This window comes from Symphodus melops, assembly GCF_947650265.1.
Source record: "Symphodus melops genome assembly, chromosome: 14".
Taxonomy (NCBI): domain Eukaryota; kingdom Metazoa; phylum Chordata; class Actinopteri; order Labriformes; family Labridae; genus Symphodus; species Symphodus melops.
The window spans coordinates 16,324,077-16,338,591 of NC_136704.1; the positions used below are offsets into that span (position 1 = coordinate 16,324,077).

Here is a 14,515-nt window from a genome sequence, read left to right on the forward strand (position 1 = left end):
TTAAGATTAACTCTTAAAAACAAAGGTTGAAAGTTCACTATGCCACACAAACGATGCAAGTCAGAACAAACAAACTTTTATTGAGATGACATGAATCATAATTTTAAATCACTTTATTAGCATCGACACTCCTCGTCCACCTTCCCTCGTTTACAAACAGTAACACTAATCTCATAGCAGCTACACTTTTATAGTGAACAGAACTGAAGACAGTCACTTTCAACAGAATAATGCCTGAAACACCCTTTAGATATGATATGTTCACTATTTCAAACTGAGACATACAAATATGATCGCTGGCACAGAAACATAGTAGAGACCTTTGGGATACTGATAACACGGTGGGCGCCCTTGGACTGAACGGTTGGTAATACAGAGTTTACTACAAAAATGTGTCATTGCTATGCTGATGTGTATCTGGGAAACAAACGTTCTGGGAGAGTTACTCTGAGACAAAAAGTAAATCTTGTTCAAGATGAAGCGATAAAGCAACAACACATTGCACCTTTGATAAACTAGATGTATGAACTCTGATGCTGAGTCTGTTTCCGCGCGATTAAAGCACCGTCCTGAGGGAAAATGAAAAGGTCATTGGCACTGAAAGGTTAAATCTCACATCACTTGAATGTCTTTGGCTCTGACTCCCAACTTAAGAGAAACACTGAAAATTAAACTGGGACGGAAATATTGTGGAACCAGTATTAGACCCTGGCAAGACTGGCAACTCACACTAAAGTTACACAAACTGAACGGAAAATCAAGAATTCTTTTAAACCTAACTTTATCTATAAAACAGACACATAGACAACACAATTACCTGTTAAAATCATAATGATCCACTTCAACATAAATAAAGACATCTGATCATAAATTAGTCTTGACAAAAATATCAACGACACACAGCACACTATTCCACGAGTAAGAAAGTGCTTCTGTTTTCATGGACACCTACAAACTGAGAATGAACAGCTGACCAGTGATGCTGTGTGCCACAATGATTGAAGAGAATATAAAAGGTTTAAGTGTTGCTCAAACATGAAGTCAAGCCTTTGACACTAACTTGTGAGCGAACATTCAAACGGAAATAAAATGGGAAAAAAAAAATGAACGCTAATATAAGTTATAAAAGTGCAAAAAAAAAACAAAAACTGATGGTCAGACTGATCACTGATCACGACACGAGAAGATGACTGACACTTGGAGGTGGCGACGTAATCCCTTCCCCTGAAACAGCCTGTATTCTGATCAGGCACTTCAGTGTCCACAGTACACCTGAATCATATTCAGAATCCTCTTCTCAAAGCATCTTCCTTTTTCCAGTTTGTTTCAACATGTGCTGCCCGAACTGAAAACAGAGAGAACACAGGATACAGTCAACGACGTGGTAAGAGAACCACTTGGACAAAATTGTTCAAAATTACAAACGCTTGATTCCACGTCTAAATGTTCAATACTTTACACTTTTATCAACCGCATATTTATGATGATATGGGGAAAAAAACACATTTATAATCACTGCATATTTGTAATGTAAAGGAGTTTTCCTGCCATTATTTTACAATTAAGAACAAGAGGTGATCCCACACAGAACACCTAGACTTGTGTTTGTGTTGCTGTGATATGGACCAAAGTGTTTCACAGTTCGTGCAATTTGTCGTCTCGGAATAACTGAAGAGCTGATTTTGTTGCCTCCCTGTTTTTTTTTTTTTTTCCTTCTCTTTTATTTCTTAAAAGCATTGATCAGAGAGTCATGTGTTTTTTTACCATAGGGCTTTGGGTTTTAGGTTTCACTTCTGGAGCAGGAAGCTTGAAGTCCTCCCCGTCGTCTCGCTCACTGTCGTGTCGATGGCGGTGGGCAAACTTGCGTTTCAAGGCCTCGGCGATGAGAGATGCAGCATCTATCGGTTCGTTGGACTTCAACTTGGCGTCGTCTTCTACGGGACGACTGGAGAAGTGACCAAACGTTCCAGATATTTAAAAGTCATTTCGCTCTGACGAACATCTATTCATTTAAAACACTGAAATCTTCACATATGATCATTTCCAAATCTCTCAGAATGTCTTTCCTTGATTTACTTTGGAGGCGGGGCTCCTACCTTTTCACTGATCTCAGCTTGACTTTGCCGATGTCTTTCAATACATCCAGCATGCTTGGGATGTCCGTTTGCTTCTGTTCAAGAACCGTCTGGCCCTCTGTCTTCTTGTCTCTGCGCTCTTTTATCAAGTCAATGGTAGAAAATGTCCGCTGGAGACTTGAGGGTAGCGGCGGCGGCGGCGGAGGAGGAGGAGGGGGAGGTGGTGGTGGTGGGGGAGGCAGGGTGCCAGAGGGTGGAGGTGCGCCTGTGGAAGCAGCTGAGGCAAAAACAAAGAAAAAAAGACCAACGTTAAAGCTGGTTGATTTTTGACATTATGCTGCCATCTACAGGAAAAAATATGGAACTACAACACCACAAACTAAAGCCAGACAGCCAGTTCACACAACGCCGAGGAGGGCGGCGTAACAAATACCTGGCTGCAGGTTTTTTTCCTGGGCAAGCACAATTTGTGCTATCTGAGCTCGCAGTTTGGCAAGTTCTGTCTCCAGCGCGCTGATCTTCTGAAACGCCTCATCGTTGGCGGCTGTTGGCCCCTGGGGGTCCGGAGGCCTCTGATGCAGGCTTGGTAGTGAATTCCGACGGATAAAATTGTGAGGGTGAGGCTGCCGGGCTCGGAACAGGAGTCCTGGTGGCACGCCTGGTCTATTCACAGCCAGGAGAAAGAGAATATCATGTTTATTGCTGTGATTAAAATATCCATCAGTCTAACTGTGTCTTTAGAACACGCTGGTACCAAAGTTTGTGTTGATTTAATAAATGAGAAAATAAAAAGCAAGACAATAAGTACATGAGGAAAAATAAGAAATTCTTTAAAACAGATTAATGAAATGGGGGGGGGGGGGCGAGAGGCGTCTGTTTACTGCACGTTTGGGATAATTACAAAGTTTATCGAGTCAGTCTTTCGAGTCAATGTTTTTAATTTTATACGTCGTCTCTTGTCTACATTTTCAGCATCTTAAATGTATTCTACTGTAGTGAATCAAAGTTTGAGGAGAAAAAAAAAGTTTTTACACAAGGATCTAAAACATCTCCTTTGGAAAATGTTGCCTCATTATATATATATATATATATATATATATATATATATATATATATAAAAAAATAAAATCCCACTCTCACCTGGCTCTGCCAAAGTCTTCATCCTCCTCCTCATCCCTGTCGATCCAGGCGACATCAGCCAGAGAGGCCACCAAACCGTTCTGCCTCCGGGCACCAATCAGGAGACCAGCATCCTCGCTGTATGGATGAAGCTAACAGAGAGACGACAGCCAAGTCAAAAGAAGTTTTAGAGAAGAGCTCCAAGCAGGACAAACAACAACACCGCATCACAACGACATATTCAAAGACGGCTACTAAAACAGAGACATGAGGGTCGTTCGGAGAGAAGACTGAGGAGGAGGTGAACACAAGGAGGACACTCCTTACAAGCTGATGAGTATGAAAGGTTGAGATAGCTGTGTAGGTCTATAATCAAGTCGAAGTCGTCGAAGGTTGCCGAACAAACTGACCTAAAGCAGACAGACTGCATTCCTCAGAGCTACGGGAGGGCAGCTGGAAAAGGAATACAAGAAGAAGAGAGAAAGCACAGGGTTGAAGGAGGCAGAAAAGGCAAAGAGAAGCAATTCAGGGTTTAGAAAAATCACAGCAATGAATTAAGAACAGAAAAGTGTGATTCATTAAAAGTCAATCAACGTCTCAACACAGAGTCAGTGCAAACTCTCTCTGCTCTACTGACTATAAGACCTGTGTTTATGGTTCTTAAATGAAAACAGTCAGAAAAGCAGAGGTAAACAAACGTTTGAAGAGGGTGTGGGATTTCTTGTCACACGGGTATGACTCAGTGAGAGGGGCGTACCGACAGCAAGGGAGACTTGTCCCATGCTCGACATTTGGAAAATTCAAAAACGGGAAATTAGACAATCACAGAACCTGCTTCGAACTCACCTGGAAGTGAACTCTGGGGCAGGGCTTCAGAGGAAGACTCGTAGCTATTCTCCTCACAATGCTTCTTGAGGAGCCATAGGGCTTGGCTGATCCAAAAGCCTGAAAAAAACAAGAGGAAGTGCTTCATTTAATCACAACTAAAAGGAAATGTAAAACCTTGCACGTCTATTACATTTTAGCGTTTACATTTATGAGTCTTTTTGGGTTGATCCACGAGTGGTACTTCTTAAAATCTCGTAGCCGTGACAGCAAGCGTTTCATATTAAAGCCAGAACTTGAGACACAACTCATGACCTCTATGAGACAGCGGCTTCTTATTTGTTGAACTTATTTAAAAAAGGTCCATTCAGCAGACACTCGGTCAGTCAGATATCAACTCGCACTCGTCACCTACCAGGTCCATTTCAATCGATGCATCGTCTTGACTCATTTCTGACTATGTTTCACGAGGACAGGCGGACACGGGCCCCAACACCACAGGCTTCATCACGAAACACTTCTCTAAAGGGTAACACAAGAAAGATGTAACAATGAGACAACAACTCCACAATTACTTTAAGTGGAGATTAATGTCACAACACTGCACCATACATACATTTTGAAGATGCTTGAGATACTCTCTTTGAGAGCTATATAGTTATTTAAACAACGCCATTGTTGATGCCAATAAGTGATCAGTCAAGTTGTACTTTTTTCAATCTTTGTTCCCAACAAGTGGAAACGTTATAGGTTGTCAATGTAGCAGCAGAGTAAATACAATTTATTCTGATATCAATAACAATCAAAACATGCAGCATTAAATGCTATTGTTATTGAAGACATGTCAGAGTGAAACTGCACCATACGTGTTTGAAGGTTGGGGGAAAACGAAAGGACAGCTAGAAACTACAAAGAGATGTAACTTTATAAATACTTCATTTATTTTATTTTAATCCTCGGGGAACACATTGAGGGAGAAGCTTCATTGGCAATGGCGCAGAGGTACAAGATCCAGATAAAACGAGCAACAGCAAGAAATGAAACAAGAAAAAAAAAAAAGGAAAGTAAGGGGGAAAAAGGCAAACAAACATGCAAGACAAAATAAAGTGAAAGTAACTATTGTAACTATTTAAAATTTTAAAAGCAAGAACAGCTAAAAAATCAAATCAGAAATTAAAACTTTCAATTGACCCAAAGTTATAAATGTGTTACAATGTCTTTATCTTAATACTTTGAACTTTACTTTTATACTGTTTGACTTGTTAAATCATTATAACACAATAGGAATTAACTAATTGATATAGTTGGATTATTTCAGCGTACAAAGTACTGTAAACATTGCAAACGCATCGCAGTTTATTTCTCACCGTGCGGAGATGATTAGAGAGGGGAACATTTTCCAGCTGGTCTTTTTTTTTTTTTTTTTTTAATTTCACATCTAAAATAATGACATCTCAAACCTATACAAGTTAAAAAATCACAGCTCGGTTAAGGGTGTAAATACGTATCAGATTAATTACTAGGCAATGCGTTTACTTAGCTCGAATAAAGTGGACCTGACTTATAACACACGCAGTGAAAAGCTAACGGAGGCTAACAACGACAGCAGGCAAGTTAACTCTTTCAGGATATTCAAATATGTTGAATTATATAAATATAACTCTGGTTAACCTCTCGTCTCTAATGGTTTGTCACGTGGATGTAATAGAAGAGCTGTTAAAATGTGAACAAACTTACCTAAACTGACAATTCGACAACTTTTTCCAACTTGTCACCCGACGGGACTCTCTACAAGACGGGAGCAGTGTGGGAAGATCGGGGGCGGAACCAGGGAATACATTTTAACCAATTGGGTTACAAGGAATACTATGGTGCGTCCAAGTGGTGTCGGAAATATCGTGGGGAAAAGAAGTTCCGAGTTGTAAAACGCAAATAAAAGGCAGATAAAAGTAGGAACAACAACTGGGAAACTCGGGAAGAATGTATCCGACTTGCCAACTTGACTTCAGATTTGTCATAAATGAGGCGTAAAATATGTTTGTTAACGTTAAGATAACCTGTTTTTTTATTAATAACAATATCAGTTGTTTGCTCGATTTAAACTTGTAACAGAGACATCCCAACTCGTCTTCGTAGCATCCACGCCGTTTGTTGTTCAGATTTAATAAACTGAAAACACTTAACACACTGAAGGAAGAAGAACGACTTCCAACTCGGAGACGTGGGACTATCCGAGCGGCACATGAATGCAGCAACTCGAGCTAGGTTGTGAACATGCAACACCACTGTTGGTTATCCCCGATGATTGACAGACAGATTTGCCAATCACACTTGGCTTTACACCAACAACTATCTGTTGGCGAAAGGGGATTTATCTGTCAATCATTATTTACCGACCAATCATATCGCAGAAAGCTGGTGTATGTTCGATGTATTTCCCGACACATCCCGGCGGAGCGGGACAAAACTGCTTAGATCTTTGAGGAGGACCGTGACGTCCCGAAGCATAAAACAGCTGTACCCACAAAAAACCCAAACACTTAGCACACACAGCTGCTAGCTAAGGAAGCATAGTAAAGAAAGGGACGCAGGCCCAGCCCAGCGGTGGTGACATTATTATTATTTTTAATTGTTTATTAATTAGTTGGGACTCATCTGTCTTTACGCCTGTCAAACTTGCTTCTCATGTAGCCGAACCAAGCCGGGCTCGTTTCATGATTTTCACTGAAAACTAAAAAAGAAAGGTATGCTGTCATTGTCCAGGAGCGTTAGCTAGCCTAGCTTAGCTGCTGTAAGCACAGGGTGTGATTTGAGGTGAGGCTGGGGGTCGTAGAAAAGGTCTTTGAGCTTTATATATTATAATAATGATGATGATAATATTAATACTAATAATGTGATCTTATTAGAGGCGAAGCTTGAGTTAAAACACAGCACGCTAAGCTAAATACATAAACACCTTTTAAAGGGTCAGTGTGTTAACTTTACATTTATTCTGATATTTATCATCCAGTTTAAAGTTTATTGCACATTTACATTTATACTGTATTCTATATTACAGCAATATTGTTTTAGTGTTTCAATTATTGGATATGAATTACGTTTCCACAATCTTGATGTCACTGTATGTTTGTTACTGATATAAAATGTCAAAAATGTGTTCAGGTCTCTCACATGTGAAGAGTAGCCCTTTTACATGTTTAAATATAATCATATTTTGATCAGCCTTTGACTTCATGAAGATCACTGAACTGAGAGAGACACTTTTCATGACATTTTAGTCAACTTATGTTTGAACTCAGGCTTCAAGTTAATAGATTTGTATTTAAGATAAAACTGAAACATCCCTTGTTCCTCTAATGTTCAGTCCCTGGTTAACCTGTCCCCCCCCCCCCCCCCCACAGTAAAGGGATGAGGTTGGTTTGATGTGTGTGACGTCCAGACGAGAGGCACCATGAGTGCGGAGATGGATGCCCTGACTGTGGTGAACCAGCTGCGAGATCTTGCTGCAGACCCCCTGAATCGAAGAGCCATAGTTGAAGACCAAGGCTGTCTGCCAGGCCTCATCCTGTTTCTGGACCACCCCAACCCGCAGGTCGTCTACTCGGCACTATTGGTGAGCAGCAATATGTTTTTATAAATATATTTTCTTCGTTTGTAAACACCAACAAACCATTATGATAACAACAAAGATACTGTTGCATTCAGTGAATTTACAAATTCAACATTTTTAAAAGATAAACAGAACATGCTCGTATAGCACTTTTCTAGTTTACTTAACTCTCAGAAGCGCTTAGATTACATTTGTTTTCATCGACAACCCTAATGGTTATGAGATGAAGGTGTTCATGTTATACCCCCCACACACACTCATCCTCTCAACTGTCCAGCTGAGATAGCGAAAGGTCATTATCCCCTCTGCTGTGCCCCAGTCTACTGTCACAGGTGACAGGTTGTGGCATTTAAGCAGCTACATATTTGAAACGTAACACAGCGGTGACATCTGTTGTCTGTTTTTTCTTGTAAAAACAACACAAATATACATCGCAACCTCTCCTCATATTCAGTAGCACCATTCTTTTGTGCAGTTCATGACTTCTACTGTAAGTAAACATTGAAGTGGCCTTATGTAACAGTTGCTCCTTGACAGTAACCAGTGACGTGTAAATGCACAGTCAAGAGTGTGTGTGTATGGATCTCAGTTGTGAAATATTTCCCCGTTGCACATGCTCATTAGTTTTTGATCTCTTTTATGGTATCAGAAAGGATCCGTCAGCTTTCGGGAGGATAACCGTTGCTCTTGTCCTTGCAGGCCGTACGCTACCTGGCAGAATGTCGAGCCAACAGGGAGAAGATGAAGGGCGAACTGGGCATGATGCTGAGTTTGCAGAATGTCATGCAGAAGCAAGTCTCTGTCATTACCACATCACTCTCGAACCCCCCCCCCCCCCCCCCCCCTTCCCACATACACACACACACACAGAATTGTGCACAGACACACATGCTCACAGTGCAGTTCTTTACCTAAAACCATAACATAGGATTTCTTTTATTTTGCACGGATAAATTGTGCCGGTCTGCAGATTTTCCTGTCAGAGTGATGCCCTCCACTCGCCTGGTCAGGATGACTGTGATTAAAGTTGAATCAGAATAGGTTGGGTTTCAATTAAAACCGCTGTTTCTGCATATCAGAGATTTTAATTCACCTTGCCACCTCTGTACAATTTCTGGATGAGTCAACATGCGTGCTCTTACTGATGTGAGCTTATAGTTGCTCTTGTTTTGTCATGGAGTTAGCAGTTTATTTTGCAAAGGTGGCTCAATTTCCACACTTACTTATATTTTCAGCATTATTATTATCATTAGTGGCTCTTGTAGTGTTAGTTCCATGGATGTGCTGTTCTTCTATCATATTGACTTTTCGGTTCTGGCATTGAACAAAATCCAGGGTATATTTTTTTCATAGGGTTATGATGAACATGTTGTGTTCACGTGTGTGTGGTGATAGACAGGTTTGGTTTTAGGAGGTGTTAGATAGCTGCTCTTACCCGTAGGTGCATAGCCGTTTGGCTAAGCTGCTGTTCATCATTAACACCCTGATAGGAATAGACCTGTGTACAAGTGGTCGGCTGTCGCTTGTATGATTTTTTTTTTTTTGTGTCCCTTCTTTCCCTTTGGCAAAGCTCTCGCCTGCCCTGAAGTTAGCCAGTCACTTAAGCTTGTCATGAATGGCATGAAGACGAGCCCTGCAGCAACAAAGCAGCAGCTCCCTCTGCTCTGACTTTGGTTAGAGGTCGATCATAGCCGGGCACAGTGGGAACACACTGCTGAGGGGGGAGCGTGCAGCATAGTTGCACCTAACAGGTGTGAATACCATTTTTGTTCCTTCAACATATTAAGACCTAAAGCTCAGGGAGATGTTGCCACTCGTTCATTACACGGAGGTGATAAATAAATGTGTTTAGGAGAGTGTTTGGCTGGGTGAAAGGCTGACATGCTTTCGTGGTGCCAGAGCAGCAGGATCCCAGAGGGCAGCCGAGCCAGACAGCTGATGTCGTATGTGGTTAATAAGGAGAGATGACTTGTTGACATACAAAACAGTATCGCCTGCAGGTAAATCTCTGTCTCCCTCAAACAATATCTGCATTTGCAACTGACCTTATATGGGTTACTTCAACAAATCCTCATCCCAGTACAACACTCAGCTCTGCTTTCCTTAGAAGGGCATGGAAAAACAAGACCCTGATGCAGGCCTGGCTTATGAGTTGAATGACGTGTGAGGGATTGCAGCATTGTCTTTTGTTCCACTCAGTGGTTCTAAAGTGAACATAGAATATAAAGAGGGACAGTGTTGAACATTTTCTCTAGTGTAGGATCACTAAGGACATTCAGATAACAGATTTCTGTATAAACGTCAGTTTTTAAAGCACAATTCACACTTTTCCTTTTCTCACAGAGGCTGACATTGTTTATTCTGATTCTGCATGTGTGTTTCTAGCTTGCCTGTAAAAGTAAATATTTTGGCACAGTAGTATTGCATTTCACACGTGCACAAAATTTAACCTCCACATTTGAGGATCAATCAATGATACCAACATCTGGCTGGTTAAATAAAACTGTTCTTGTTACGTAATCCCCATTTTGACGAATCAAACGACTTAACTCATTTTAGTTTGGTCTTCCTCACCCCGCTTTTATCTTCTCTCACACCAGGAGTACTTCACCCGGGGAGACTAAACTGCTGGCGTCTGAGATCTATGAGATCCTGCAGTCAGCTGGTAAAGAAGAAGCCGAGCAGGCCGAGGCAGCGGCGGCCTCCTGCCAGCGTAAAGCCCACTTCTTCCTGGGCTCCAACAACAAGAGGGCCAAAACTGTGGTGCTGCACATCGATGGACTGGATGACCCTGTAAGTGTCAGCACAGTGCATTCAGGACACAGTGATCGTCTGTTAATGCCCCAAAAAATCTCTTTTGGGGGGGGGCACTTTGTGTTTGCTGCTGTCATTATGACAGCGTTGTCAGGGTAACTTAGCCGTGTCTATCTGGCATCGGATAGAGAGGGAGGAAGGGGTCAGGTTGTAAATGTCAGCCATTGAACAGCAGGACACTGAGATGGAACCTGAATGCTGCTCTGTGGGAAGCTCTCACCTAGCCAGATTACATTACAGCAGACAGACGGCCTCTGGTGGGCCGCAGCACTATCACTAAAGCAGAAACACATGACGCTGTGCCAGCTGGGAACTGTAGTCATGTAACCTGCATTTCTCATTGGGACTTTTTATGTAGTACTAGAATGTTTTTAGATTTGTTTAATGTCATTTGATGTAATGAAGGTTTATTTTCCGTTCTTCTTATGTAATACAGTTTAATGTTACGTTGAAACGTATTGATGACACTTTGGCCGATTTGATTAACGTTATATCTGTTTTCCCTTTTTGTTGTCAGACTCGAAGGAGCCTTTGTGAGGACGCGTTGCTGAAGATTCGGGGGGTCATCAGCTTCACCTTCCAGATGGCTGTGAAGAGATGTGTTGTCAGGGTCCGCTCTGACCTTAAAGCTGATGTAAGTTGTCTTTTCCCAGTGCAGCAATCACCCAGCAGCCTGGGGGGTACGATGTTTTTGCTGAGGTCCAACATCAAAAAAATTGAACATTATTTCGCCACATCGCAAATTTTGATTTACAGAACGAGCACCCAAATCATTAGGCTTTCATTTTTCAATCCCAAATAAAACTTGTCTCAACTTTATGTGTCCAAGCCTTAAATCCAGAATACCACAAACACTTCACTGTGCACTTTGTGTTTCAGCTTGACTTTCGGCCTCTTCAACACTTGTTGCATCCATCCACTTGCACAATACACAGTAACCTATAAATTGCTGTAATGAATAATGACCATTGATTCTGAGCATCATAAAAGTGCATTTTGTTATTGTTTTATTTCAGGCATTGGGAACAGCAATCAATTCAACCAAAGTAATGACGGCTCAGCAGGTGGTGAAGACAGAGAATGGAGGAGAGGTAAGGATAGCTTATGTGAGAACATTTAAAAAAAAAAACAAAAAAAAAAAACATCTGTATTGTTCACCTTGGTTTTTATCCTGAAGAACTGGTCCGTAAATGTGCTCACTGTCGTGTGTGTCTCTGTACAGCGAGTGTAGCCACCCTTGCCCGTGGCTGAGACTTATTCACACTGACGTGATTAAGCAAGTCACATCTCTGCCTCAAGCCTTTAGGCTAGTTGTTTTTTTTTTTTTTTGCCAAACACATTGCCATCCCAGTTAGACCATTTACAACAGTGTGTTTCCAATTGGGTGCTTCCACCAAAACTGTACGGTGATAAAAAAAAAAAAAAAAAAGCTCAATTTGTTCAATATAAAGGATTCAAAAATCCATTTATGTTTTACAATAATCTGCAACAAAAATATTTTTTCCTAATATTTGGGGCTCAAAATAGTTGAAAGTAATTAGAACAGGTTCATTAATTGTCATACATAATGTTGCCAGCAGGGGTCAGACCTGGCTCAGTTAGATAATCTGACTCCAGATGATGATTATTTGGCTCTGTGGTTGAACAACAGCTCTGTTTTTTGGGTTGGCAAATTCACTATTTAGTATTGTACAAAGAAATTATTGTTTTTGCTGTTATTTGTTTGAAAATCACAAATATTTATATATATTTTTTTCTGTATTTGTGCAGAAGATAGTTCCATTCCAGGAGGACTCTGAAGACGCAGTACTTGTAGAGGAAAACTTAGACATCCCAGACTACCTGCCAGAGGAGGAGAGTCCGTCCCAGGAGCAGGACAAGGCAGTGACGCGGGTCGGCTCAATCACAGACGGCATGGGCTGGCTCAGCACGGCCGCCAACTTCCTGACGCGCTCCTTTTACTGGTGACCACTTCCTGTAATCCTTTCCTTGCTCCCTGGCTCTCTCTAAGGTACCATCCAGCTGCAGTCTTAGCCTCTCTCAGTTTTGACCTGGACTAAGCCCTGCCTCGCGGCCCCCACATTAGTGTAGAGTTCCCTCTGCAGAGCGCAGAGCTCCAGCTGTGCACGTGCAACAAGTACTGGACTGGCAAGTGGAACCTGCATTAACTTAAACTTGTGTATATATTGAGCTACAAATCCCTGTACTGGCTGTGTGTGCACAACTATATACTAGCTGCATATGTAACTCACAAGACATAGCCGGAGGACTTTGCATCAGCCGAAACCAAACAACGTTCTGGAAATGTGTAAAGCCGACATGTGGCAGGCGTATTTAATTTTTCTGAGGCTGATTTTGAGTACATTGAAAATTGGGAGATCCATTAATTTAGTTTTGCATGATTTTTTTTTTTTGCTTTCCTCCTGCTGTCTTTTTTTTTTGTCATTCATTTTCTTTTGCTCTATATTTTTATTTTTCATTCTTTAATTTTAAAAATGAAACCATTTCCCCGCCTACATTTTTTTAAATTTAGCATGCTATAAGTCTTTGTGCCAATCTCGTGTGATGCCTAGATCCTAAATTATTGTTTGTGCCTTCTGTTAAAATTAACTTAATATTAATTTTTCATAATTCAATCAAATGAACGGCGAATTATGGTGAGATCAGAACTAACTTTTGTGCTTCTGATACCTCCTTGAGCTGCAGCAGCAGCAGCAAGCTTTTAGCTCTCTGACAGATGACACTTCAGTAGAAACAGTCAACTTAGACACCAGCAGGAGGCCGCAGCCCTGTCAGCCACTGGCTCACATGCATCGGACTGTTGCATACTGAAAGTGGAACTCATTTAAACGGACTGACAGCTCCTTGTGTTATTTGCACAGACTTTAGGCTACCTCTGCTTTCAGCCCATCGATCTCACATTATGAGCTTTTCTTTTCTCTTGTAGTTTGAGTCAAACGTAGATGTGCATGGTCAAGACCCGCTCTGTTACCTGGACGCCCAGTCATATTTTTACAGTATTGTAGTCACCCTGTCCACTTTTCAGTTTGGCCAGCAGTGTCCTTACAGCAAAGATCGCGTTGGTGCACGCACACCAACACACACACAGATAAAGAGGACTCACTAATGCTTTCACATGATCAGTGTTAGTACGCAAACAATTTTGGCTTCTGTGCATTTAGTAAAAGGTGCCTGATTGCGCCAAAGCTCATGTGAAGGATTCTTTTTTCATACTCATTTTGCATTTCTAAGAATTAGAGGTTGGAGCAGCCAAAGCTAACTCGCTTTTTTTTTTTTCCTTTTCCCTACACCCCCCCCAGTGACACTAGGTTAAATTATGAGCTCCTCTGACTCGTTTAAATATCATTCATAATAAATATACACAATGCTGACCAGGCGACTTTGTATTGTTCAGACAGTACAGTGGGTGGTGATCAAACTGGTGGAGGAATGACCTGAATCGAATGTCAGGATTCTCTTCAAAAGCAATAATATTGTGTTTTGCATTCAACGTAGTGATTAAAGCTCAGCATCAGCCATCAAAACAATGTTTTTTTTGAACAAATCTTATGTTTAAAGTTTGGCTCATCAGTATTAAAATTCTTATTTTCCCATATTTGCACAAAAACGATGTTGAAGTTCCATCATGTAATTTCATTTAAAAGATTTGTTTTCACAGCTCATACTGTAAGGAAATACTTGAACATTGTTTCTTAGAACTGTCTTTGTGTTGATCAAAGTGAACATTTCCCTTATCTGTTCATTAACCACATCTGTAAGGTTGACAAAACCACAAATTAAGTCCTCAAATGTGTAACTTCATGTGCACAGACGTCATGTGTCTGTCTTCAAATGTAATGTAATCTTAAAACTGTAGATTCCACTACACTGTTCATGCAAATGATGATAAACTTAAAATCTTAACTTTTCTGGTGCTTTCATTTCTGTGGCTCTGATCATGATCTGTGGTTTGTGCAGTGATTACAACAACGCTCCACACCTTACTGCATCCCATCAGATGTCAGAGAGTGGAAATTCAGTTGTTTTCACTGGTGCATAAGTCAGCTGCCTC

At 41.1% G+C, this 14,515-nt stretch overlaps 2 protein-coding genes across 3 annotated transcripts; one reads left to right on the plus strand and one right to left on the minus strand.

Moving 5' to 3' along the window:
• Positions 1-95: 95 nt before the first annotated feature.
• On the minus strand, positions 96-5,861 carry mtfr1 (mitochondrial fission regulator 1). Its single transcript, XM_079361269.1, has 8 exons — positions 5,757-5,861; positions 4,435-4,541; positions 4,041-4,139; positions 3,216-3,346; positions 2,509-2,738; positions 2,097-2,352; positions 1,765-1,945; positions 96-1,345 (listed from the first exon to the last, which is right to left on the minus strand). The coding sequence occupies exons 2-8, from the start codon at positions 4,468-4,470 to the stop codon at positions 1,298-1,300; spliced, it is 981 nt and encodes a 326-aa protein (XP_079217395.1). The 5' UTR covers positions 4,471-4,541; positions 5,757-5,861; the 3' UTR covers positions 96-1,297.
• A 664-nt stretch (positions 5,862-6,525) lies between these two features.
• armc1 (armadillo repeat containing 1) lies at positions 6,526-14,367 on the plus strand. Of its 2 annotated transcripts, none has more exons than XM_079361275.1 (7): positions 6,526-6,833; positions 7,421-7,632; positions 8,329-8,420; positions 10,230-10,422; positions 10,961-11,077; positions 11,460-11,534; positions 12,214-14,367. In XM_079361275.1, exons 2-7 carry the CDS (start codon positions 7,471-7,473, stop codon positions 12,409-12,411), a joined length of 837 nt encoding a protein of 278 aa, XP_079217401.1. In that variant the 5' UTR covers positions 6,526-6,833; positions 7,421-7,470; the 3' UTR covers positions 12,412-14,367. The 2 variants fall into 2 exon arrangements, with proteins under 2 accessions (XP_079217401.1, XP_079217400.1); XM_079361274.1 differs by having other exon boundaries at positions 6,529-6,763.
• The last annotated feature ends 148 nt before the right edge of the window (positions 14,368-14,515 follow it).

What these genes read in the sequence shown, in the direction of transcription:
- armc1 (XM_079361275.1), top strand. Translation starts at nt 7,471, where the DNA reads ATGAGTGCGGAGATGGATGCCCTGACTGTGGTGAACCAGCTGCGAGAT. An exon ending in TTGCAGAATGTCATGCAGAA is followed by an intron (nt 8,421 to 10,229) that starts GCAAGTCTCTGT and finishes CTCTCACACCAG; the next exon opens with GAGTACTTCACCCGGGGAGA. An exon ending in AGACAGAGAATGGAGGAGAG is followed by an intron (nt 11,535 to 12,213) that starts GTAAGGATAGCT and finishes GTATTTGTGCAG; the next exon opens with AAGATAGTTCCATTCCAGGA.
- mtfr1 (XM_079361269.1), bottom strand. Translation starts at nt 4,470, where the DNA reads ATGAGTCAAGACGATGCATCGATTGAAATGGACCTG. An exon ending in GAAGACTTTGGCAGAGCCAG is followed by an intron (nt 2,739 to 3,215) that starts GTGAGAGTGGGA and finishes GGCTGTGAATAG; the next exon opens with ACCAGGCGTGCCACCAGGAC. An exon ending in AAGCTGAGATCAGTGAAAAG is followed by an intron (nt 1,946 to 2,096) that starts GTAGGAGCCCCG and finishes TCACTTCTCCAG; the next exon opens with TCGTCCCGTAGAAGACGACG.